We start from the raw sequence: 23,498 nt of genomic DNA on the forward strand, positions 1-23,498 counted from the left end.
TAGAATAGTGCTGGGGCTTGACACAAAACATACAAGGGACTCCTATCTCTGAATACAAGTGTTTAGATATGCAATACTATCTCTTTCCTGATTTCAGATACGCAGGATGTTGTTCAAGCAGCACTTTCTTAAACCAGATTGTCAAGCTATAATGAGCTTTTCTACCTGAAGTCTTTAATAAACATCTTTAATACAAAGATATTAGCAAAGCAGTATTTTCAGAACTTGCACTGAGGATTCATACTAAAATAAAGCCTTTGTCCAGAGGCTATATGACAGTAGGCACAGAGTGCCAGACATAAACATGAGGTTGCAGATTCTTCTGTTGAAGTAGAATGCTTTTCTTCTTGCAGTTGCTTGCAAAATCTGCTATGTGTAAGTTAAGGCACATTCATGTTACGATATTACTTCTATGTAGCTTGATTATCTTCACCTGATCATGCTCTTGTTGAGGTCTCAAGCTGATGCCAGTGGCTCAAATGACAGTAAAACACAGCCACTGTAACAACAGAGAGAGGAAAACGAGGTTAAATTTAGTAAAAAGACCTGTAGCATTTCTAGCATAAAGTCAGCCTGTTGTTACAGAAGTAATTTTAGGATCTTTCCCGAGTGATTTAAATTTATATCTCATTTAAATCAGAGTTTTGGGATTCTTAGGTGCAGAAATAAGTTATGTTCAGGTAATAAGCAAGTCAAACATCTGTAGGAGGGTGCTTTTCTCCAAACTTAGCCCTTTCTGCAGGGCACACATGGGGCACAAAGCAGCAGACATGAGCAAGACCATGAGTCTTGCCTACACAACTGCACCTACATTTTGCTCTGTTGACAGAAAAAGCAGGGACGAAGCCGAAATTACTGCCAGTAAAGGGATAAAGGGCTTCTGGTGTAAATAACCTTGTTGTGATGTAGGTACATTTTTAAAAGGTAATCTTTCTTAGGGCTGCTTATAAATACACAAGGCAGATAAATCCAGCACAAATGTGAATTCTTATAACCAGCCATCTTCAGTTAGAATGGAGCAGGACAGACTGCATTCCCCCCCACTTTCCCCCAAAAGATGGAAACAAAGGTTTTAAAGCTAAATGAACTTACATTAACAAGGTTCAATTCTATTGTCCCACTTTTCTCAGTATCCAGTTTTCTAAACATTTCTGTGGTGGGAGAGAGATGACAGACAAGGGTGAATATAGGAACTAATTTGAAAGTCTTCCCTTTCCTTGTGCTTCAGGATCAATAAGGAATTTATTTAGTCCCAGAATCTGAAACTTGACAATGGCCTACACTCCAAATCAGAAAGGGCCACTCTAAAGTCACTGTGCAGGAGCAAGACTGAACCTTTCTAATTACTGTCTAGTATTTTTTACTCAACATAGAGTTGTTTGCAGGGAAGACTGGCTGTGGTTCAGCAGCCTGGCCTAAAAGACTGATTCCTAGATCTAGGACAAGCATGCAGAGTGGGGTGCCAGATTAGTTATCTCAGATTTTAATTTGTCTTAATACCTTACCCTGGGCTTCTGGACAGTTCTGCCTGGACAGTTCTGCCTGGACAGTTACCCTGCTGCACTCACAAGGCAGCAGAGCCTGTCTGGTTGCTAAGCATGTACTCACTGAACAGGGTTTCGAGCCGAATCAAACACCGCACGAAGTTATCAAAGTCAATGACGAGGTCCTCATCAGCAAAACGAGCCACGATGACCTGGTGTAGCTGGCAGTTCAGTTTGAACCCTGAAAATGCAATCCAAGGATTTAAAACACTTATTTCCAAAGAGCAAACATTAGTACAAAATGAAATGCCTCATCTTCCATGGTGGCAGGAGGGGAAGGCTCCAGAGTGCCCACAATTCAGTGAGTTAATTTGGGATTGTTTGGCTCTGGGATAGCCCCTCACTGTCCTAACTCAGATTTGCCCTTCAGTGGTTGCAGCAGCAAATTGGCTCTTAACATTCCTGAGAACATCAACCCTTGGTGAAGCCAGTTCTATTCCTGTGGTCACAGTATCCCAGTTACTGGTTCATACCGAACTCTCTGTACCCAGAGGCACTCACTGGAAGACAACATTATGCTGCTAAGAGACCAGATTGGTGCAGTTACTTGTGCTTCTCCAAAAGCTGGTCACTCAAGAAAATAACTGCAAACCTGGCACTCCTTTGAGATGCTTTTAGTGTGTGTGCCTGCATGGTAGGACAAGAGCCCAGGCTGAGCATCCGGATCAAACAGAGGCCTCCAAGTCTGGGAACACAGCATTTTTCAGCTTACCAGTGATAGACAGCAGACTAGTGAGCATCTCTGAACCCTGCCTGAAACTGATGTAACCCTATAAAGAGACAGATTGGTATAAATACCTGCTGTTTCCAGTGCCCTCCTCATCTCATACGAGTTCATGGTACCCGATCGATCCACATCAATTTCCCTGTAAATTTTCTGCAAAACACAAAACCCAAAGTGAAACCTTGACAATCATTTTCAGAGCCTGGTTTGGCTTCTGGCAGAAGTGAAACATTTTGAAATGTAGCCTGCATGTTACTTAAAGCACTTTGCAACATTGAAGGACTTGCTACTTACATCCACTGCTTCTAGAAGCAGCTTTAAAAAGTAAGGGTTTTTTTAATGCAGCAGCCAGAGCAGATAAAGACAAAACCTGGGGGGCTGAGGCCACACAGTCCCTGCTCTGGGGAAGGTGACTGTGCACATTGTATGGTACAAATCAGTCTGCAGCCACTTGTACATGGGGATTGTTCTCCCAAAGAGGTTGTGCCTTACCTGGTACTTCTGAATCTTTGTCCAGAGGGTGTGGAACTCCTTCAGCCCCAGTTTGCCACTCCCATCATTCTTCTCTGAGTTAAGGAAATTTCCTCAGAGGGAAGAGAAAGGGGTTTCCTCTCCCTGTGCTGGGTTTACTTGCATGGGCAGTTGTGACTTAAAAAAACCTGCAAACAGAAAAGGGATTCGAGTCCTCTCTCCAGGACTCGTCCTCTCTCCAGGACTCATCCTGCTGAATACACCATTGGTGTCCAAGGTTTCTTTCTACATCATTAAGATCATTAATTTAAACCATGACCAGTTCGAAAGCTCTTTCTGCACCCCCACTGCAGGTCTCTGTCTTTTCACTACAAGTATAAACCAGCCAGGATGATGCCATTTTGTCCTGTGCTGTGGGTTCAACACCTGCAGTTACTGGAGCACAAGTCCCAGGTCTGGATTATAAACAGGAAAAGCCACAGCCAAGCCTGCTATTTGGAGAATTTCAGCTCTTGAGCAAACAGCTCTAACAAAAGAACCTGGTCACGGCCTTGCTCCCAAAACCTGCCAAGGAGTCCCTATGGACTCCTGTATTTTACACCAAATTATGAAAGAGTATCATCTTGTGTTGGTAATTTTCCCTTTTTCCAACTCTGCAATTCAACTCCCACTGCACAGAGAAGCTGAACACAACTATTCTTAGACCTGATCCTTCATCCTACGCTTTTTCCCGTATTCTTAGGAATAAAAGCTCCTAAAATCCTGCATACTCTCTGCTTCCTGTACAGCATGTCAAAACAAAACACTGCATTTGCTTCCCTCATTTTCCATTTGCTAACTTCCCATGGCTTTGTGATGCTCTTGCCAACTCCAGCCAGATAACAGAGAGGTGAAACAACCCTAAGCCAAGGCCATCCTCACCTCACCTTTTCCCAGCACAAACATCACTTTGTCCCCAGCTAAACCAGACCACCCAACAGCTGTCAAGGCTTCCAGGCAGACTGCCTTGTTTGACAGTGGATTTTCCCATTGCCTGGAATAATGCATGTGTCATGGTGAACAATAATAGCAAGGGACTGGCTTTTTCAGGGGAATCAGGGTAAGACCAGCTTCTCCACCTCAGGATGGATCCACCAGGGAGCAAAGGCAGCTCGCCTGCTTCAGCCCAGGAAGGGGAATATCATCTAGGAAGAGCCTTAAAGGATACATCTAACAGGTCAACCATTATTTTGCATGTCTCAATACTAAAGCCATCAGATTTAATATCTTGGCCTGTAAAGAAAGAGCAAAAGACAGGATTATCACTGCATGCTGTACCACAGCACCTTCCTAAATAGCTCATGAGCTCTCTGAACCAGTGTATCCACCCCAGCCTTTATGTGCTTCCATCGGTGGCTTCCTTTGAGCTGACAAAGAAGGTTTGGGTGCAAGTGAGCTGGGATGTATCCCCAGGCAAGCAGCCTGGTTAATCTGGTTTGGAGGTGTGCTACAGCAGCAAGAGACAGAGAGAAAAGCTTTCCTGCCCTTACTGTCTGCCTGCAAAGTGGGCTTCTGTGGACAGCGTGCACTTGCAGCTTATGGAGGTTGGCAGGAGGTGCCTTCATGCAAGGGCTGAACATGAAGCCAAGTTTGGTAGCCAGCAACACCCCCTTGCTGATAACTGGCTGCTGCACACAGACACACACCACAGTCCTGACCATCTGCATAGGATTTCACTTTGGAAATTAAAGAGACGCTTATTTCTCCAAGCACTTGTTTCTTGAGCACTGTTTAATGGGAAGGAAAATAAAGCAGAGCCAAGCTAGGAATCTCTTCCCAGAACAAGAAGCTCAGAGTTTCAAAGTTTCTCCTCCTCCTTAGGGACACCCCAGACCATTGGCTGGGCTACTGCCTGAACCACTCCTGCGTGGTTCAATACTTAAACAGCAGCAATACCTCTCCTGATTATTATCAAGGATTATTCAAATCCATCCATCTTCCTGGCAGCAAATTCCCAGTGGCAGATGCTGGGATAAAAACCACCCATCTGTACCCTGCCAAAGCACACATCTTGTGAAACACCTTCTGGGCTGGCACAGCCCCAGCGTCTCTGCAGGCCCTTGAAGCAGCAGAGGGAGCACACAGCCGTGGCCATATGGAGAACAGGTCCGGGGCAGAGCCCAGGCTCTGACCCTGCCCAGGTCAGTGGTGCCCTCTGTGCTCCCATGGTGATGCTGGAAACCTGCTGGTGGCCATCTGAAGCTGCTGTTGGAGGAAGGCACTTACGTCTAGCCAGGATTTTATTCAAGATGCTGCGCAGTTCGAAGGCGGAGATCTCTGCGTCCTGTGGAAAAGAGGAAAACAAATTTTCCACTGTGACCTGCAGACACCATCTGCAGCCTCTGATTCCTTTGGGGAAGTTGGCCAATTTCAAAGATCCCTTCGAATTCAGTTCCCTTGAATGGAAGCAAGTGGGACGCTCTCCCCACCTCCCGTTCCCAGGAGCACCACCAATTCCCAGAGATCAGCATATCCAGCTGCAAGGTGTGCCTGAGGCAAGAGCAGCCTGGGGAGAAGGCACAGCCCAGCCATGTGCTCTGCCCAAGGACAGAATCCAGGCCCTGCAGAGATAAATGTCGAGCCCACAGCTCAAAAGGAGCAGAGATTGTGCACCAGGAGCACTCACAAATCCGTTGTGGAAGCAGATGGGCAACTGCACAGATTATGGGATACACAATTGTGCTCACACTTAAGAGCTGGCTCAGCACAAGGACTAAACTCTGTCCTGGGGGAGGCATCTCTCTTACCCACTCATCCAGTAAGACACTACCAGAAAAACACTCACATTTCCTGCTAGCTGCCCAAAAAGCTTTTTAAAGCTGGGTTCGATGTCATCTTCACTGATCTCAGTCTAAAAGACAGAAGCAGAGAAGGTCAAAAGGAGGAAAGTTTCTGCCTGAGAAAGATTTAATGCATTTCCTTGCCCCTAGTAAAAAATTTAAATGGCAAGGTTGTAGGTACAAAGTGATTTTTACTATGATTTTATTCAGTTTTATTTTCAGGGGCACCTCAGACTGCTGGACCCCCTCCACACATGGGGTAGCTGCATTTGTAGGCAAAGCATCCCCAGCTCCAGCAAGACTGAATATATGGTGAGCCACTAGTTCCTCCTGGAAACAGCATCACGTGCAGAAACACCCCTACTGCTGAAAGCTGCACTCCTGGATTCCTGGAGAGCAAAGGGAATTTCCTGCAACTCCAGTTAACACTTCAAAATGTACCTGAGTGTACCTCTGCCTAGGAAGTGCAAGCTCTGGATAAAGGACATCACTTGTTTCCATTATACTCCTGATGATATTTCCACCTGCTTGACATCCAGCTACGGATACTGAAAGATCTTTTCCCAAAGTGGGACAACATTTCTTGATAATTCCTACAGAAAACATCACCCTGCCTAGGGAACAAGCACTCCAACTCCCCCTTACTTACAACAAAATTATATCCATTTAAAACATTTAATTTGATATACCTCATCATAATTGCCTTCAATTTCATCATCTATCACCCTAGAAAGAGAAAGAAATCAATATTAAAATCAAAACAAGTCACTTTTATGATGCTTTTCCTTCAAGCTTCAGTTCAAGAGAGATTCTTTAAAATGTGGGAATGACAATGAGCATTCAAAAGTTACTGGATTAAGACACTGCATATCACAGGGAAAGCAGAATTTTGCCAGCTATGGCAACAAGAGTTTGAAAAGACAGCACAAACTGTGCAATGTCCTGCAGAGCCACAGAGAGGATTTTGGGGCTCACATAACTCTTTGGGGTCACTGCCTGCCTAGCACAGGACCAGGTTCTTGGGTGCAAATCAAACTTTGTCTTCTTTTTTTTTTTTCTCTCTCTCTTTAAAACAGCAAAAAAGAGCCCTAAAGTAATTCTGATGTGTTTCATGCTGTCCCCCAGGTGCTGAGGGAGCACCAGACCTACAGGTGGTGCCCAAGCAGTCCTAAGGGCCCATCAAAACCTGAATGTGTCCTCACAGAACAAACATCCCGGGTTTCTCACTGCTGCAGGAATATGCAGCAGAGTATTACAGGAGAGAGGAAGGTTTTTGCTTGCTTTGAATCAGGGGAACCCAATACAAAAGACCCCACACTCCTTCCTGAGGCTTTAGCCCAGCTGCTCTTCAAGATGCAACGTGTCTAAGTCTTTTAATTTTAATTCAATAGTAACAGGGATAACAAAACCAAAATAAGTAACAATAACAATAATCTCCCCCATGAGCCCACACTGCTGTTACATGGTCACCAAAAGCTACCTACGTGGAGTTTGCATTTTTTTCAGAGAAGACTCTGAGGCAGAAGTCCCCGTTCTTGTTGGGTTCGAAGGTGGAGGGCACGATGATGTATTCTCCTGCAGGGAGCTTGAACCGGTTCAGCACCTCCCGGAGGTTGATGAAGGTGTTGGATTTTTCCCGGGCTTTGTTGGTCAGGAAGAAGTTTTTGCTCAGATGAATATTTGTCTGTCCAGAAAACTTAGGAAAAGCAAAGAAAGGTTAAAAAAAACCCCCTGAAGTCTGCATGTGTTCACATTTACACATTACAAATACCACAGATGTACGGGGAAAAGAAAATGAAAGAAACAAGATGTCAGTTTGACAGAACTGAAAAAGAAGAGAAAGGGGGTGGAACTCCTGAGATGTGGCTGCAAATGTATTTTGCAGATCATTGCAACAAATCATTCATGTTTTGCTTTGCAGATGGATGATGAGTGTCTGAAGACATTGGGCAAATTCTTCCCTGAAAGAAGAATTTTTCTTTAAATTGAGATGGCACATGAGCCATGTTCCTCTGGTGCCAGAGCTGGTGCCACCTGCAGCCCAGCTCTGCCTCTGAGGTCAGGCTGCCTTAGAGCAGAGCCCGCTCATGGAGGGCTCCAAGAATAAAACAGAAAAAAATAATAAAATAAAATCAAATTTGGAGTGTAACATCTAGTGGAAGGTGTCCCTGCCCATGGCAGGGGGTTGGAACTGGATGATGTTTAAGGCCCCTTCCAACCCAAACCATTCCATGATTCTGTGATCTTCCAGAATGAACTCTTTTTGCAGGGTCTTACAGGTGGGCTGTTTCACCTCCAGAAGCCAACTTCAGGAATGTGCATCTTTCAGAAACCTCCTCCTTCCTGTCCTCACAGATTTTTAAGAATGAAGAAAGAATTTTTAAAACCTGTCAGACCTGCTGCAAAGTGGGAGATAAAATTCCACCTTTTGGGGGAAAGAAGAGTCATGGGGACTGTAGACAGAGTAATTTTTCTTATGGAAATTAGATATTTGGACCACTAGGGTGAGTGACAGAGCACTGCTAAGGCATTTAAAAGCTACATAAGAAATTTAATTAACCAGTAGCACCCTTTCCTTTCCTGATGAAACCATACTTTACACAGAAGCCACTGGTTTGGGTACAGCCTAAGGAGCCTTGGGGTGCCCTGGCTGCTTCACACAGACCCCCACAGGGACCAAACCCAGTAATGGGGTTACCCAGGGGTTTTGCTCAGCTTCAGTCCTTCCTCTGAGGAGCAACAGCTCAGAGGCATCGCTGCACTGCCACCCCTCTGTGACCCCCAGGGTGTACTGTTAGCTGCCTGCAGGCAGAAACAGAGAGACACCAAAAGGGGTGGTGCTTAGGGAAATGAATAGAAACACCTCCTTGGAATATTATTCAAGTGTCAAACACGAACTCTGTGCAAACCTGGGGAAAGCAGCCGTGCTCTGGGGGAGCAAGTGTGGGGCTGGGCTGGGACAAGAGCCATGGAAGAGCTGCTTTGGGGAGTTTTTGCAGCACTGAACACTCCTATCCCAATCCAAGACACTCTGAAAATGCAAGGCGGGCTCAAGGCCCCTTCCAGAATGAACAGCCTCTAACTTCAAGCTGTCCTGCAGTGAAGTGGGATCCTCTGAACCTCTTCTTCCCACCAGCCACGGAGCCCCAACTCTGCACCTCGACCACCAACTCATGTCACATACCTCTGGGGGCACCTGCAAGGAGAAAAGGAGAGAGTCATTTGCTTGTTGAAGGGCATTTCCAGGGCTACTTCTTTTCACCACTAGTTAGCAAGGACATCCACATTCTTGGAAAAAAAAAAAAAGAAAGAAAGACTTGGCTTGCAGGAAGGTGAGTGTTAAGCCCACATCACCCAGGGCTGAGTGCTGGCTCAGCTCCCAGCTCCATCCCAGAGGCAGGTGAGGCTCACCTGGGGCAGTGTGGGCACAGCCACAGCCCGGCTGGTTGTGGCTTCCTGTTGAAACTCCTCCCTGCATCCCACCATGACTTTTATTGAAGGCTCAATTTTTCTACTATTTCTTCCACCTCCTCTTTCACACTCCTGCCCCTCTGACCTCTCCACCACCAGGAGAGAAGGCAGGGGCTGAGCAAGACCATAATGCAGCTTTTTGTTTCTTTACAGCTTCCTTGCTGCAGCTGCCATCCGACTCGACCCGTCTGAGTTCTGATGGAAAGCCCAGCATGAGAACTGCACTACCCCATTTACAGGGGGAATGATTTTCCCTTCTCCTCCCACACCCCTGTACAGCCTTCCTTGCCTCATAAATGGCAAAGCCAATGGTGTGCATGTCCTCCCCCATCTTGCGCTGCTTCCGACGGTGCTTCTGGATCAGCCCAATGAGGAAAGTGCAGCCCCCCTCAGGATCATCAGGGTCCTCGTCCTCTTCCTCCAGCTTGATTAAATACTGTGGATTCGTCCAGAAAGTGTCTGGGAAGTGGATTTATGCAAACTGCTCAGAGGCTTCTTTGACAGCAACCATGATGATACAGAAACACGTCAGCTAGGACAGACGTGGCTCTGACTGCCAAAATCAACAGTGAGAAAGGAAAACCAAGGCACTGCCCTGCCCACCCCCACCCCAGCCCTTACAACCACAACTGACCCTCATCAGGGAGCCACGTTTCCCAGACACCTGTACTTTTTGGAGATTAGGCCTAGATATCCCATAAGCCATCCCAAACCATCTCCTGGAAGCTCCCAGAGAAAGTACAAGTGGACAAGTAAAAAGTTTCTCCAGTTTTTCTTACTTGGGTAGTTCCTGCAGCCCCCTGCAGTGGCTCCTCGCCTCCAGTTTCCATCCAGCTTCAGCAGGCTCCACTTTTTGTACCTGTCACTTGCCAGGGTGTCTGGAGTCAGGTTGCAGATCTCCAGGCGGGAGTAATGCCTCAGGAAGTCGTTGAACGCCATCCTGTGGGAGGCAATGCCACTGGCAATGTCTCCTCCGGAGGGACAGGTTTTCCACACCACCACCTTGTCCATCCTCCCTCCCTGTCACTGGGATTTAGCACTAGGATTTGGGGTGAATTTGCACACTCATCTTGGAGGGCAAAGTGGGAGAGGTCACTTTGTAAGAAAAAAGCAGAGCAGGTGACATTCCCTTCTGCCGGAAAAGGGAACTCAGTGACACTTACCAAAATTCCCCATCTTCGTGTCTCCTGGTCAGCCGCTCCCGCACCTCAGGGTCAACACCACTCCAGTTTGGGCAGCTAGAAGAGAACCCCATATCAACTACAGCATATGGGAAAGGTGAAACCCTAATGCAGCTGGTCTGGCACAAGACCTAACTTTTAGCAGCTCCAGAATTCTCAAACCACTGCAGAACTAAAAACAGATGGACCTGGCATATAAGATACCTCACTTCTCAAATATCCAAGGTAAGGATGAGAAGCAGAGTGTTATTTTCAGAAAGTGCTAATGCCTGGACTGAGACAGAGCTCTGTATCAGAAAAAGGAAGAGTCAGGATAAAAACTGCCCAGCCACAGAAGTGAATAAACTCCAGCTTTCATGGCTAGCAACAGAAATGGGATTTTTAAAACCCTTTAGAAAGTGAGTTTTCAGAAGCTCACCATTGAATCCAGGCTGTTAAATAAGGAGAAACTACAGGGAGCTTTCTAGGATTCACCAGCCAAATCACTGCATCTTACACAGAGGCAGGGATTTGCATGGAAGGTACCACATACTGTGATGGCAATGAGGGAGATGATGGTGATGGGATGCTTCTCTCTGAAACAGTTCCATGTGAACATCACCCCCAGACACGACTTACAGAGGAATTTCAGGTAGGGAACACACAGACAAGATCAGAAACACTGCTGGCAACGTGTAAGCCATTGACTCACTTGTCATTCCATTTCCCAGTCCACTCCACTTCCCCCCAGGGATTTCGGATTCTGATCAGCTTCTGCACTGTTCCTCGGAAGTTCACCTGATGGGATCAGAAGCTTATGGAGAGCTACCCAGAGACTCAGCACCACACTCCCTCCCTCATCTTCTACAGTAATCAAAAACATGACAGAGCAAGTATCTCGGTGCTAGGTGTGACAATGTGCACACATCTGGTCCAAAAGACAGAAGTCCAGCTGCTTCTGAGTGAGCTTCACGCAGCCAGGCTTGTCCAGAGAAGTTTCACAGCATGCACAAACCAAAGCTCATAAAAACCAAAATGGTAGATTTGTGCTGCTAAAAAATCACCTCTGATAGGACTGCAAGCAAAGGGAATGTAAAACTGCTACAGGACAGCCAAAAAGCATCACTTAGGTATAAAATGCCTCTTCACATTCAAATGCCTTTTTACCCCCCTGCTTATACATAAGATGAGCCTGTTACAACAGACAGGACACTCAGACTGGCGTCAGGACCCCTCTGACCACACCAATGCCCCCAGTGCAGCAGCCTCAGACCCTCCTCTTGTCCTCTGCTGGTCTCTGCACACACACAGAGGCCAACGCAAGCACAGGCCAAGCTGAGAGCTTCAGTGGGAACACACCCACTATTTCTGGGAAACACAGCACTTGAGGCAGCAGCTGGTGCACCTCTGGAGCCTGAAGCCAAGAAAATTGAGGAGCAGCAGCACAGAGTCCAGAGATGACACCCAGATGAACCATCCTCACAAAGTCTGCACAGATCTCCAAAGGAACAGCCTAAGCCATGCCTACTTGTCAATTAAGGTGAACAAACTCCCTCTTCCCTGCTTTTGCTGTGAGAGGAAGACCAAATGCACACCCACAAACCAGCACAGTGTGTCAGCCGCTCCCTACACCTCATCCTGAACTTTCAAAAATTATTTCAGAGACAATTATCAGCGAACTAACCGAAAATGCACTGCACACATGGAAGGATGCCACGACCTGCTTCCCTTGTTTTGTCTTGCCTTCACCAGTTACCCGCTCTTGGGCAGGCTCCTTCTATTTGAATACCATGCCCTGCTGCAAGGTGCAGTTCAGCAGGCACTTCAGGGACAATAATATTTGTTTTCCTTGCTTGGGACACATCTTGCTGTGTGTTTAAGGTAAAGTGTGGGCTGCTGAACAGAACTGCAATGAAGGGCCTGGTCACCAGCAGAGGGTAGCGTGCCCTCTGCACAGAGCTGTCCACCACCCCGCTCAGTGGGAAATAGCCAAGCTTGTGGAATAACAGGGGGTTTTTGGTCACATACCCAAGAAGGCAAATCTGTGTTTATTCAAAACATACCAACTCATTATGCATTCCTTCAGAAAGAAGAGACTCAAAACCCAATTAAGCAAAATAGGTGACACGCAAGAATTGGCAGTGCTGAAGATGGGTTTGTGGTTGCCACACACAGGACCTGCTGCACCCTAACGGGGTGGCACACGTACCTCCTCTGCCCCGGTGACCGAGTACGCGTGTCCCTTCACCAGCTTCTGGGAGGTGACTGCCTCTGTTTCTGCTGCACTGGTGATCTGCAGGAGCAAAGAACATCAGTGATTGCAGCTTCCCATGGGCAAGGGATCCCAAAGAACAAAGTTTCCCCCTCCAACAGAGCTTTCATCTCACTGGGAGATGGCAGGAGTGGTTTAGCTGTTGCACAAAAGTGTGACAGAGCAGGGAGAGGGGACGGCAGCACATGTGGTCTGGAGGCCCAGGGACCCTGTTTGTGGCATGGGGTACAAACCAGAAGCCCAGTACTGAAGCAAAGCTCCCTCCTGGCTCCAAAACACTTGGTGTGGTGCAGCCACTCTTGTGCATCTCAGGAGGGGATTCACACAATAAACTCCATATTCTCAAGGGACCAGGAGAAAAACAGGGAGTGACTGGCCTAAGGCTACATTGGGATCACACCCAGATCCAGCAAGTTTCAGGGTCAAAAACCCCCTTCAGCTCCACAGCAGGGTGGGAGATTCCCCTCCCTCTCCCCAGCACTGCCACCCTAGGACCTGCCCCACAGGGCAGCAAGGGAACAGGCTGGACTTTGGATGCCATTGGTACCTGAAGGCACATCCCCCTCTCAGTTTCTCACAGCCACTGCTTGGGCAGTCTGGCCTTTAAACACCACAGAGAAAAGTCACTTCTAGCCAGACAGTGAATGTTTAACCATCTATGAAACATATGGCTGTCATTGTCTTCCCACCCCTTCTGAAGTGTGTGATCTCTAAACAAGCATATTTGAAACTGAAACAGAGAGGACTGGATCGAGCAGGCAGGATTCCTGCTGTCAATTCATGGCCTATTACTGCCCCACAGCACACTCTCCATGTAATGCTTAATCTCTGTGTCCATATTTCTCTTACAAAAGAGAAGGAAAGATTTCACAAGAATTTTTTTTCAGAGGATACGCTCAGCAACAGTTAATTTACACTACAGACCAACAACATAATGTATTTACTCTCCACCCCCACCCACCCCAGGGATTTGTATCAGTCTGGGGCAAAAATCCACATGTCAGATTCTTATCTAAATGAAAATGAGTAAAACGGGCCTCAAAAATACCATGAAGTCAAATACTGACATGAAGCAAGCACTTTTCCTGCTGCAAAGCTTCCCTCTCCTGGGACCCTAATTTAACTTGAAAAATGGGAGGAAATATTTACATTTATATTATGAATGGAGTTTCTGTAAACAATTTACCTTTCCTTTAGACACAACTAAGATGCAATCTCATTTGGGAGGAGGGTGATTACCACAATAACAATACTTAAGACTCATTTTCAGTAAGGCTAAAAGCAATGCTGAATCCTTGAAAGCAGGGCCAAAGCTCCTCTTTTCTTTCCCAGGTCCAACTTCTGACAAAACCTTCCCATAAAACCTTTTAAAGGTCTGGCAACAGTCCAAGCCTCTCTGCTTCAAGAACAGAACCCAGTTTTTTTGGGAACATTTTAGGTACAACTTGTGCGACAAAAAGGCTGCAGCAAGGCTGGATGTTGTGACCTCTGAGCACATGACTGCAGGAGCCATTAGCAGCAGCTTTCTGTCCAAACCCACTCAGCCTGTGCCATCCTGCTGCCAAGCTAAGGCTTTCTTTGGGACACAAATGTGCATCAGGACCCCCAATGAGTTCCCTGTGTGATTCATTACCACGAACCTACAAAACAGCAAAAGGTCTCAAGGAAGAAGCACAAGGGAGGGAATGAGCTTTTTACATGAACTAATGAAGTTTAGTTTCAACCTAACCCCCACGAAGAGCACTACTGGGTCACAATTGTGGGTCAAATTCTCCAGGCACAAGGTAGAGCAGAGAACCACAGGCAGAGGGGACTGGCACCCTGTGTGCAGCTCCTGAAGGTGCAGCACAGGTCCACCCCCAGCCTGTGTGCACAGCAAGAGCCCAGCAATGAACCTGCTAACTCACATCAATGGAGCAGCCAAGGAGAGAGCCCTTCTGGAGTGCCTTCTGAATGATTTTGAAGAGGTTGGGGGGTGGCTTCTGCAGCTCAAACCATTCTGCAATGCCACCAGTGAAGTCCTCGAAGCCTTCGGTGGTGGCACCACCAGAGAGGGACTCATATGATCCGTTCAGCCTGCATAAAATGGGGGACAGACACAACCATCAGGCTCCCTGTTCTCCTCTCACACACGCACAACCATCCAGGCTCCCTGTTCTCTTCTCACACACACACAACCATTCAGGCTCCCTGTTCTCTTCTCACACACACACACAACCATTCAGGCTGCCTGTTCTCCTCTTGCCTTCAGGAGAGGCACTCAGTGTGCCAGCTGTCACAGCATTTCTGCTTTCAGGAGCATTACAGCAGCTACAAACATATCCCTCCATTCAAGCCTTGCTTCTTAGACCTGTGTACTTGGAAAGCTCAGCATAAAATACTATATGATCATGGATACAGCTTGCAGGTTCAGTCATATCAATGACAGGAATCATGAACACTATCTGAAGAAAAAACAATATAAAAAAAATTAAGACCAAACAATATGCCTCTCTAGTTCCAGAGTCTTTAAATCCCTTTAACAATTATGGGTCTGATTTTCAGCGGATCTACATTTCTTGAGTAAATTCAAAATAGTAAAGTTAGAGGACAGAATTCCTCTCTGGCCAACCCAAACGTGGAGATTCAGATATGAGCATTGAACACAGACCTTTGCACACTGAAGCACTGCAGCTGCCAAGCCCTCAGAGGTGCACAGAGCACATGAAATGGAGTTTCCCAGGCCCTGGTGACAGGAGGCTCCAGGAACAGCCTCGCCACAAGATGCAAGAGCTACTTTTCTTGGCTAGCAACAAAGCCAACGCTTTTGGCTCCTTGTCTTAGGCATCTGTCAACAAAGCTATACCAAAGGAGCCGTTGTGGGATGCCCCAGAAGCTGCAAAGGCTAATAGGTACACCAACCCTTTAAATGCACAGCATCCACACAGCTGGGGATGCTATGGGGAAGCAAGGATGTGAGTGGGGTGGCAGCCTGGCCCGACTCACTTGGCGTAGGCCTTCTCCAGCAGCGCGCTCCAGAACTCGCTGCCCTCCGCCGAGTGCACGAAGAGCAGCTCCCCGTTCTTGGTGGGCAGCCTGTCGTCCACCACCACGTCCACCCACTCCCCGTACTGCCAGAACTGAGGGAAAGAGAGAACAGACATCCATCACTACCCAGTGCTGGGCACTCCCATCACCAGGAGGTTTATCTTTGAATGTTGATTTCCCAGGGGAAAAGCAATCCCTCCCAGCCAGCTTCACCCACCCTGTTTAGGGATGCACATAGTCAGCTGGCTCTGCTCAGGGAGGAAGGACCACAGAGGCAGCCCCTGCTCCCAGCTCTTTGATCAATGGCCTTGTTCCTTCCACCATCCCTCTTAGATGTCTCCCTTTTTCTTTTTTTGTTTCCCACAAAGCCACGCCAGGAAACATCACATATGGATACCTAGCCAGCCACGCTGGCTCCTGCCCAAGAGCACTAAGGGGAAAAGGCTGTTTTCCACATACCTGGAAGTGGAAAATTCCTGCATATTTATCCTGGAAGCTCTGGTCTTTGGGAACAACACGGGCCAGAATTTCTTCATTCAGGGTGAGAGAAGCAATGGCAGCCAAGAGCCAACAGTCCCCTGTAAAAAGAAAAGGAAAACAAAACCCAAACCAGACAGCATTCATTATTCAAACTGTAGTTTTTGCACTGCATCAGGATTGTGCATTATAACCAACAGTCCCCTCTCATCACTTTATCTCTGAGACAGATGAAATACATAAACACAAATGCCCTCCAGGTGCAGGCAAGTGTTTCCTCAAGACCAAAGTCATAAAAGAAAAAAAAAGTAGGCTTTTTCTGACCTACCACCACAGTTATCACCCATTCTGGCACTATTTGAAAGAAAACTTAATATTCAGTTGAATGCCTAGATGTTAGGAAGCAGCATAGGGAAAAGGCAAAGAGCCTGTGGGCACACACAGGTACTTAGAGGTGCAATTTCTTCTCAAAGGGACAGTGTTTTCTCAGGCATAGGCTGCATTCCTTCCCTTCTCCATGTTTAATAAACATGTTGCCTTGTTATCCAGAGATCTGTCCTGCAGGCAAGCTCCCTTTAAGTCTCTTGCCAGCCTCCCTCCAAACAGGAGCTCCTTTCACCTTACACACCTCTGGAGGCCCTTGCTCGAGGCCTCTCTGTTTAGTCCCATGTCTTGTCTCCAGCACAGTCACCAGAGAGCCAGGAAAGGCCTGAAGGCAGGCACTGTTTCCCAGTCCCACACACCTCTTCATCCTGCCTGGGATGGAGCCAACCCACACCAGGCCTGCACACCGCAACCCCAGGGCACAGGCTGCCTGGACAGTGCTTTTCCACACCATCTCCTGCCATGCAGAGAGAGGAAGAGACCTCAGCTCTATAAACATTACACCTCTACTTTCTGTAATTATTTTCAGAGCCCAGTTTTACTTTACCAGAGCAGGGACCTTTCTGCTCAGCCACGAACCTCCCGCAGCCCATTAGCGAGGCGCTCAGAGATTTACAGACCCAGATGATCCTCTGACTGCCACAGCCCAACACAAAACTCCTTGTTACCACTACCAGATCTGCTGTTCCCTTGCTTTGTGAACAGAAGGCACCTGGTATTACACACGAGACCCCACAAGAGTCCTGCAGGATTGAGTTCAATATGAGAACCTGGCCCAGCTGTCAGCAAGCCAGAAGCCAGCAAAGCAGCAGTCCATGCACAGCCACCTCTCTCCCATGGGAAAAGGTTCAAAAGCTTATGGGTGAGAAGCTGGGATCCAAACAGGAGAAAGTCTCAGGGTGAGTTAACTCTAAAGCAGCCCTGGAGGTCCACCCTCAGGCCCAAATCCATGACTGCTCAGACAGCATCAGCAGGAACATGGGCAACCTGCAGCTCCCTCCAGGCTGCCCTTGCTTTGCACAGCTGACCCCCAGCAGCAGCTCCATGAAATACATCTGTCCCACACATCTTTTCACATCTCAGGAAAGGTGGAAGAGGTGAAATTACAGAATAATTTTAAAACCTGAGGTGCTTTTACAGCTTCACAACCTGGAGGGGGAGAACTAAACATAAAACTTTCCCTTCAGCCCTGCCTCTGGCTGCTTGTACTGTAATGGAAAAATCAGCTTCTCAGAGAAGTTTTAAAGCAGGAAAGTCACCTTGCTATTCTCCTGTGACAGACATGAAGCAGTGATGAACTTCCCCTCCCTATTCTGTGGCAGCACATCCATCTCACCCTGCAAAGTAGTGACTCCTCTCACAGCCTCCTTCAAGGAGCTGAGACCCTCTTCCCTGGGAGCTGCATCCAGAGGTACCACCATGCACTGCAAAGGTGCTTGCTGGGAAAGAGAGGGCCAGGAGGAAAGAGTCTGGCTCAGAGGGCAGCTGCCGTGCCATTCCTCCCAAGAAATATTAGCATTTCTATTCCACACCCAGGGCAGGGGCTGGGTAGGCAGAGAGCAGCACAGGAAGAACAAATGAATAACTCAACACGGCCACAGCAGCTCAGGAAGCCTTGGCCAAGAAGCTGATCAGGCCTCCAGATTATGAGCACACAATTTAATGCTGTAGCATGTCTTTGAGTCATGTTTGCCCTGGAGATAAGAAGCATGGAAATTCAAGGAGAAACTCCCCCCAGAGGACCTCCACGCCCACAAGCAGAATTTAGAAAGAATTTCCTTTACTTTCTAGCTGTCTCATCAAGGCAGACTGAAATTGCAGCCTGTTGTAAAATCTCTCAGTTGAACTTTATACTGGTTTCTAACAAGAATTCAGACTCAAACACAAATCTTAACTCTGACAACTCTGGGCAGGGTCTTGAGGTTTAAAGGCAGCTGCAGCAAATATGGAAGACATCCTTTGGTTTCCACACTTAAAAGTGCTCAACAGCCAGGATATCACCTCTACCTTTGTGAACAGCCATCACTAAAAATACACCTGATAATTCACACCCTGGGTGAGAACAGACTGTGTGATTATACCTGGAGTTTTAGCCTGCACTAAGAAAGCCTGAGCAGGGTCTTTACTAGATAGTCTGAACTTCCAGAACTGGTACTTTTGTAAGGTTCTTGACAGTGATTTTCCTTTGATAGGGAAGGAAAGTCCAAAGGGAGGCTGACAGACAGGTTGCTTAGAATCTGAAAGGAGTGTTAGCAAGGCTACATTAACCACAAATAATTTTTGTAAAGGAACGGTAGGTAGAACAAGGTTATCAGAAAAGGGAATATTATCAGGCTGTGAGTTGATCTATAACACATATTAACAAGAGATGCTATTTTTTGTCCTGTCATGCTTACATTTTGCTGCTTTCAATGTTTTACTTCTTATTTCCATACACCTATCTCTGCATTTACCTAATCTCCAGCTGTAACAAGAATGTTAGAAAAAAAAAAAAAAGTAATTGCAAGGCAAGCATAAATAGCCTTAAGGTCTTAAAATTAGCCATTCTGGAAAGAAAAGACAAACAAAACACACCCATCAAATGCCTGAAGGGCTGTAAGCAAAAGGCAGCTCCTCTGGTCACTGCACAGCTCATGTAAGAGTACGGGGTAAAAGAAGAATGTAGGTTCTGCCAACCACAGACTCATCATTATTTTAAAACAGTCTTAGATCAACAACTACTGAATGTATTTATATTAATACCATGGCACTCCAGGAAGTTTTCTGGTTACAAACACGAGGCTGTGGCAGCCCACTGACAGTAGAGTAGCTGTCAGCATGAGAACACCATGGGTCTGATTTTCTAAATTCAACCTATCCAATTAGTTATTATTTCATGCATTTTTTATGTAAGGAGGAGACACCTGGGAGATCCTGTGCTGTTTACACCCCAGTGTTGTGATACCATGGTGACATCCACTCCAAAAAAAAAGGTGGTTAAGGGTGAACCAGCCTTCTCTGGCTTTGGATCCTCCCCTCAGCTGTAATGAGTCACCACATCCCATGTGCTGCCATTTGGAGCCAAATACCATCACTGACTTTGCAGATCTGATGCTGCAAAACTAACTCCAAATACTTGCCTCTAAAAGTTTCTCCTAAGGAAAAAACCACAAAACAACAACAACAAACAAAAACAAAACAAAAAAAACCTCACAAGGCCAGAATAAAGGATAATCCGAATCCCAAAGGGGCAGAATTTTGGAGAACCTAATGAACTGTCAAGGGAACAACCTTTTCTGCACTGATGATCAGATATGCTTTATAAGCATCACAGTTTCTTATAGTTCAGGTCAAAAGCAATGAAACAAATTTATGCACCTGGCCAAAGACTCCTGAAATAAAAGAAACTCTGCTCATTAGCTGAGCTGTTTGGTTACACATTCCCTGCCAAGAAGCTGCCACGCAGACACGATGGGTCCACGTGCTCTGGATGCCTCATCTGTCCCTGCAGTACTCCCAGATGTTCTGGAGGGCTCAGCAACAGCAATGAAATTCCCCATGGGCACAGGTCTGTTGCTTTTTGACCAAGCCTTTTGGGGGATAAATAAGACTACAAAAGCTTCCTACAGAAAAAAAGCAGCATAATAAAAAGTACAGGTTTCCAAAAGCACCTGACATCTTCCAGTGCAATCTTCTCTGTAACATCCTAAAATGTGATGGGACATGAACATTCAAAGTAAATACAAAGTTCAAGTAAATGGAAGCTTAAGCAAATTTATCAATACAAATGCTAGCATCAGATAAGGCAGTGGCAAAAAAGAAAAAAAAAAAAAGAATGCATCTGCCAGCCCCGTTATGTGAAAGAGCAGAGATTCCATACAGGCTCTCAGGAACTCAATGGCTATACAGAGGTAAGATCAAAAGCATCTAATTTTTAATCAACTGTCACACAATACCAAAATCCAGATTCATGAGAAGACAGCCAGGAGAGTCACTGCAGTACTTAGTAACGGTGAAAAAGGTGATACAAACAAGAACACTGACAACCTCTGATCCAAACAGAGTCAGGAGGTACAACAATACCAGCTGTGAGTCACTTCATATCCTCTGGTGACACCATACAACTCCATGACAACATCTGACTGGTCCAAAGACCACTAGGGCAGCAAGTGCTTTTATCAATTTAAAACAGAGTTTGGTACTAGCAACAGCAATTTCACAACTTGAAAATGAAATTTCAAATCTTTCATTCCCATGCTCTTGCTGCCACAGCATCTGGACAGAAAAGCTGGAAGCCTGCAGAAGGCAGAAAGCAACTAAGTGACTCCAGAAACCAGCATCTCTACAGAAATGCCAGATGCTGAAATGGCATTACAGTAAACTTTAATTTCAATTTGAACAACTTCTTACAGTAAAGTTTCACAATAAAAAGAGATAACAGATGTCTGGCACGTGTGTTTAAGCACCGGGACATGCTTCACGCCAAAACAGTCATGGTGGGAGACATGATATTGGGCAGAAAGAGCACAGGAAGGAAGCTGGTGACATGGCAACAACCCAAGGCACAACAGAGCCTAACTCACACCACTGATGATATTGGGGCATGAGAAGAACCAAGTTCATAATCTAAGTATTTTTACTGTCAGGTATTTTTACACAAATGGCTGACAAATCTGGTTGTCAAAGCACTAACCTAAAAAACTTCTGAATGAAAACATAAGCACAAAATATAAGGTTCCCTGCCTGTTACATTTTTGGAATTGAACACACAAATAGCAGCAGTGGGACTAGAAACTAAGAAGTTGCAATGTGGTGAATATTTGATAGCAAACAAACAGAACTTGGTTCCTTTGCCAACACCATTGCTTCAGCACAGCACAGCTCGTATTAGTCGTGTTTCCTACATGAGAGCTTTCCCTCAACCACGCTATCTGTCTAATCTAAAACCCTCTCACTACAGCTATGGAATAAACAGGAGCCTGCTGCTTCCACTTCACTTTATTTCTTCTCCTCAGATCTCTGCAGACATCTTCCACCTAAAACCCCCTTCTGTCAGGCAAGGCAGGAGAGAGGCTCCCAGGTTGGGACAGCTGTGCACTCACAGCCAGGCTAAGCCATTTGTTCCCCACTGTCCCCTGGCACTTCCCTGCAGGTCCCAGAGCTCCCCCGGGAGCCCCACCAAGGGGCTGCCATTGCACAAACTGAGCAGAAGCCATGGCAAAAGCAGAGGGCTCACAGGCTGGCCCATCCCTCCTGAAACACCCCAGTTTTGTCTTCCTTGAGAGCTGGCGACCAGCAGGAAGTCCCCCACACAACTTCTTTTCTCTCTACAGCATCTTCCCAAGTTTCAGGAGGTTCTTCCTGCTCAGCAGCACTCTCTCCCTCTGGGGAAAGAGAAGTCCTGCTATGCACACAACTGCTCTTCCAAGCAGACTGTTAAAGGCAGAAATGAGTCAGGCTGCTCTCAGGCACATGGATGTGAACGTGAAAGGAACTGGCCGTGATCAGAACAGCCATCAGGAAACCACTGTGTGTCACCCCTGCGTGGTGCACACAGAAAGGCTGTGCTCAGTGGCCCAGCTCACACAGTCCCCACCTTTGCAGAATGCCAAGGCAAGGTGAGGAAGGTCTGATTTGATGTGAACAGAGGTGGTAGGATGCAAAAGGAAGTATTTAGAGAGTGAGTTACAGCCATGTATAAACCATGGTGTCCTGGGGTAGCACCCGCATGGAAAACTCAGCTTTCTGCCCCCACCTTACCTAAGGCCCCTTGGCAGATGTCCGTGCGGGTGGCTCCGCCGGCTATGAACTGGGGGTTGGAACACAGCTCCTGGGAACAAAACAAGCCTTTCATTACACGTAGCTGCAGCCAAGGCAAGGAACAAGGCCCCACTTGCAGCAAATTAACCAAACCATTGACCACAGCAGATGGACACCGCAGAGATGGAGCAGGGCAGGAACGGGTGCGGGCACCAGACACACCAAGCACAGTGAGAACGGGAGCTGGTGACCAAAGCTCGTGTGCAGCCATCTCACCTCACAGGACGTGTCAAGAGGTGCACTGCATTTTCACACACGTGCACACACCGCTCTGCCATTACCTCCCCACCACTGACTACGCCAAGGTCTTCCAGAAGCGCCTGGAGGCACCCCGGAGTCCACCTGACCCCACGGCTCCCATGGCTGGCAGGGCTGCTTCGGGAATAAACTGCTCGGCAGTAGACTCACGGCTCTGCTGAGGGAAAGAATTATCGGAAGAGACAGCCCCAAGCGCTACCCAAAGAGATTTATCCACACGGAGCGCTCTGGATGGAAAGGAAAACGGCTTTTCTGCTTTGTTTGTTTTCCAGGCAGAGCACGTCGCGCTGCCAACCTGTCCCCGGAGCAAAGGGGAGCCTCCGGCGCTCTGAGCATCCGCGGCTGCACGGAGCGGGCGCACCGCGATTCTGCAGCCGGGGAGGGCTCGCACCGCGCTCGGCAGCCGCGCCCCGACCCGCCGCCCCCGCGCGATTCCATCCACCCAAATTTACGGCGTGGGGGAAGGCGAACGGCCGGGTGGCACGGCGGAACGATGCCACCGGGGATCCCCGCCCCCTTCCCCCGCCGCCCTACCGTGGGTCTGCGCCAGACGACGCCCTGCGTCTTGTGCGAGCGCGGCCCCAGCTCCCGGTAGCCCAGGGCGGCGGGGCCGGCGGGGAAGGAGGGGTCCTGGAAGAGCCGCCCCTCCTGCAGGCACTCCTGGCGCAGCGCCCCGAAGTGCTGCCCCAGGTAGGGCACAGCGCGGTCGTGCCGCCCCGCGCCCAACGCCGCCGCCCGCTCCTTCGCCAGCGCCGCCGCCATCCCCGCCATCGCCGCCACCGCCCCGCCCCGGCACAGAACATCCCGGCACGGCACATCCCGGCCCCGCCTGTCATCCCTCCCCTCCACCGGGTGCCACGCCACTGCTCAGCCCCGCCGCTTGGCGCGAGTCGCGCTGTCCCGGCAGTCGCGCGTGGAGAAACTTCCCCTCCCGCTCTCTCCAGCTCGTTGTCCCGTGGAGAGGCATCTCTGCCTCACTGGGCGCCTCATCAGCTTCACACCTGCGCCATCCCTGGCTCCCGTATTGCCACATGTACGCATCAGTTTAAAAAAAAAGTTGGTATTTCCCGTGTGAAAACCAGAACTATCCAT

General features: G+C 47.8%; 1 protein-coding gene across 2 annotated transcripts; it reads right to left on the minus strand.

The window, feature by feature from the left end:
* Positions 1–168: 168 nt before the first annotated feature.
* CAPN2 (calpain 2) lies at positions 169–23,184 on the minus strand. Of its 2 annotated transcripts, none has more exons than XM_048296414.1 (21): positions 22,941–23,184; positions 22,089–22,158; positions 15,948–16,066; positions 15,447–15,580; positions 14,369–14,537; positions 12,399–12,482; positions 10,902–10,987; positions 10,193–10,267; positions 9,809–9,969; positions 9,319–9,488; positions 8,743–8,754; positions 7,043–7,254; positions 6,248–6,284; positions 5,564–5,629; positions 5,005–5,062; positions 3,947–4,011; positions 2,761–2,829; positions 2,343–2,421; positions 1,609–1,725; positions 1,093–1,151; positions 169–499 (listed from the first exon to the last, which is right to left on the minus strand). In XM_048296414.1, the coding sequence occupies exons 1-21, from the start codon at positions 23,175–23,177 to the stop codon at positions 476–478; spliced, it is 2,103 nt and encodes a 700-aa protein (XP_048152371.1). In that variant the 5' UTR covers positions 23,178–23,184; the 3' UTR covers positions 169–475. The 2 variants fall into 2 exon arrangements, with proteins under 2 accessions (XP_048152371.1, XP_048152372.1); XM_048296415.1 differs by having other exon boundaries at positions 22,089–22,560; positions 22,941–23,005.
* Between the last annotated feature and the right edge of the window lie 314 nt (positions 23,185–23,498).

The sequence above is a fragment of the Corvus hawaiiensis genome, chromosome 3 (genome assembly GCF_020740725.1).
Source record: "Corvus hawaiiensis isolate bCorHaw1 chromosome 3, bCorHaw1.pri.cur, whole genome shotgun sequence".
In the NCBI taxonomy this organism is placed as follows: Eukaryota; Metazoa; Chordata; class Aves; order Passeriformes; family Corvidae; genus Corvus; species Corvus hawaiiensis.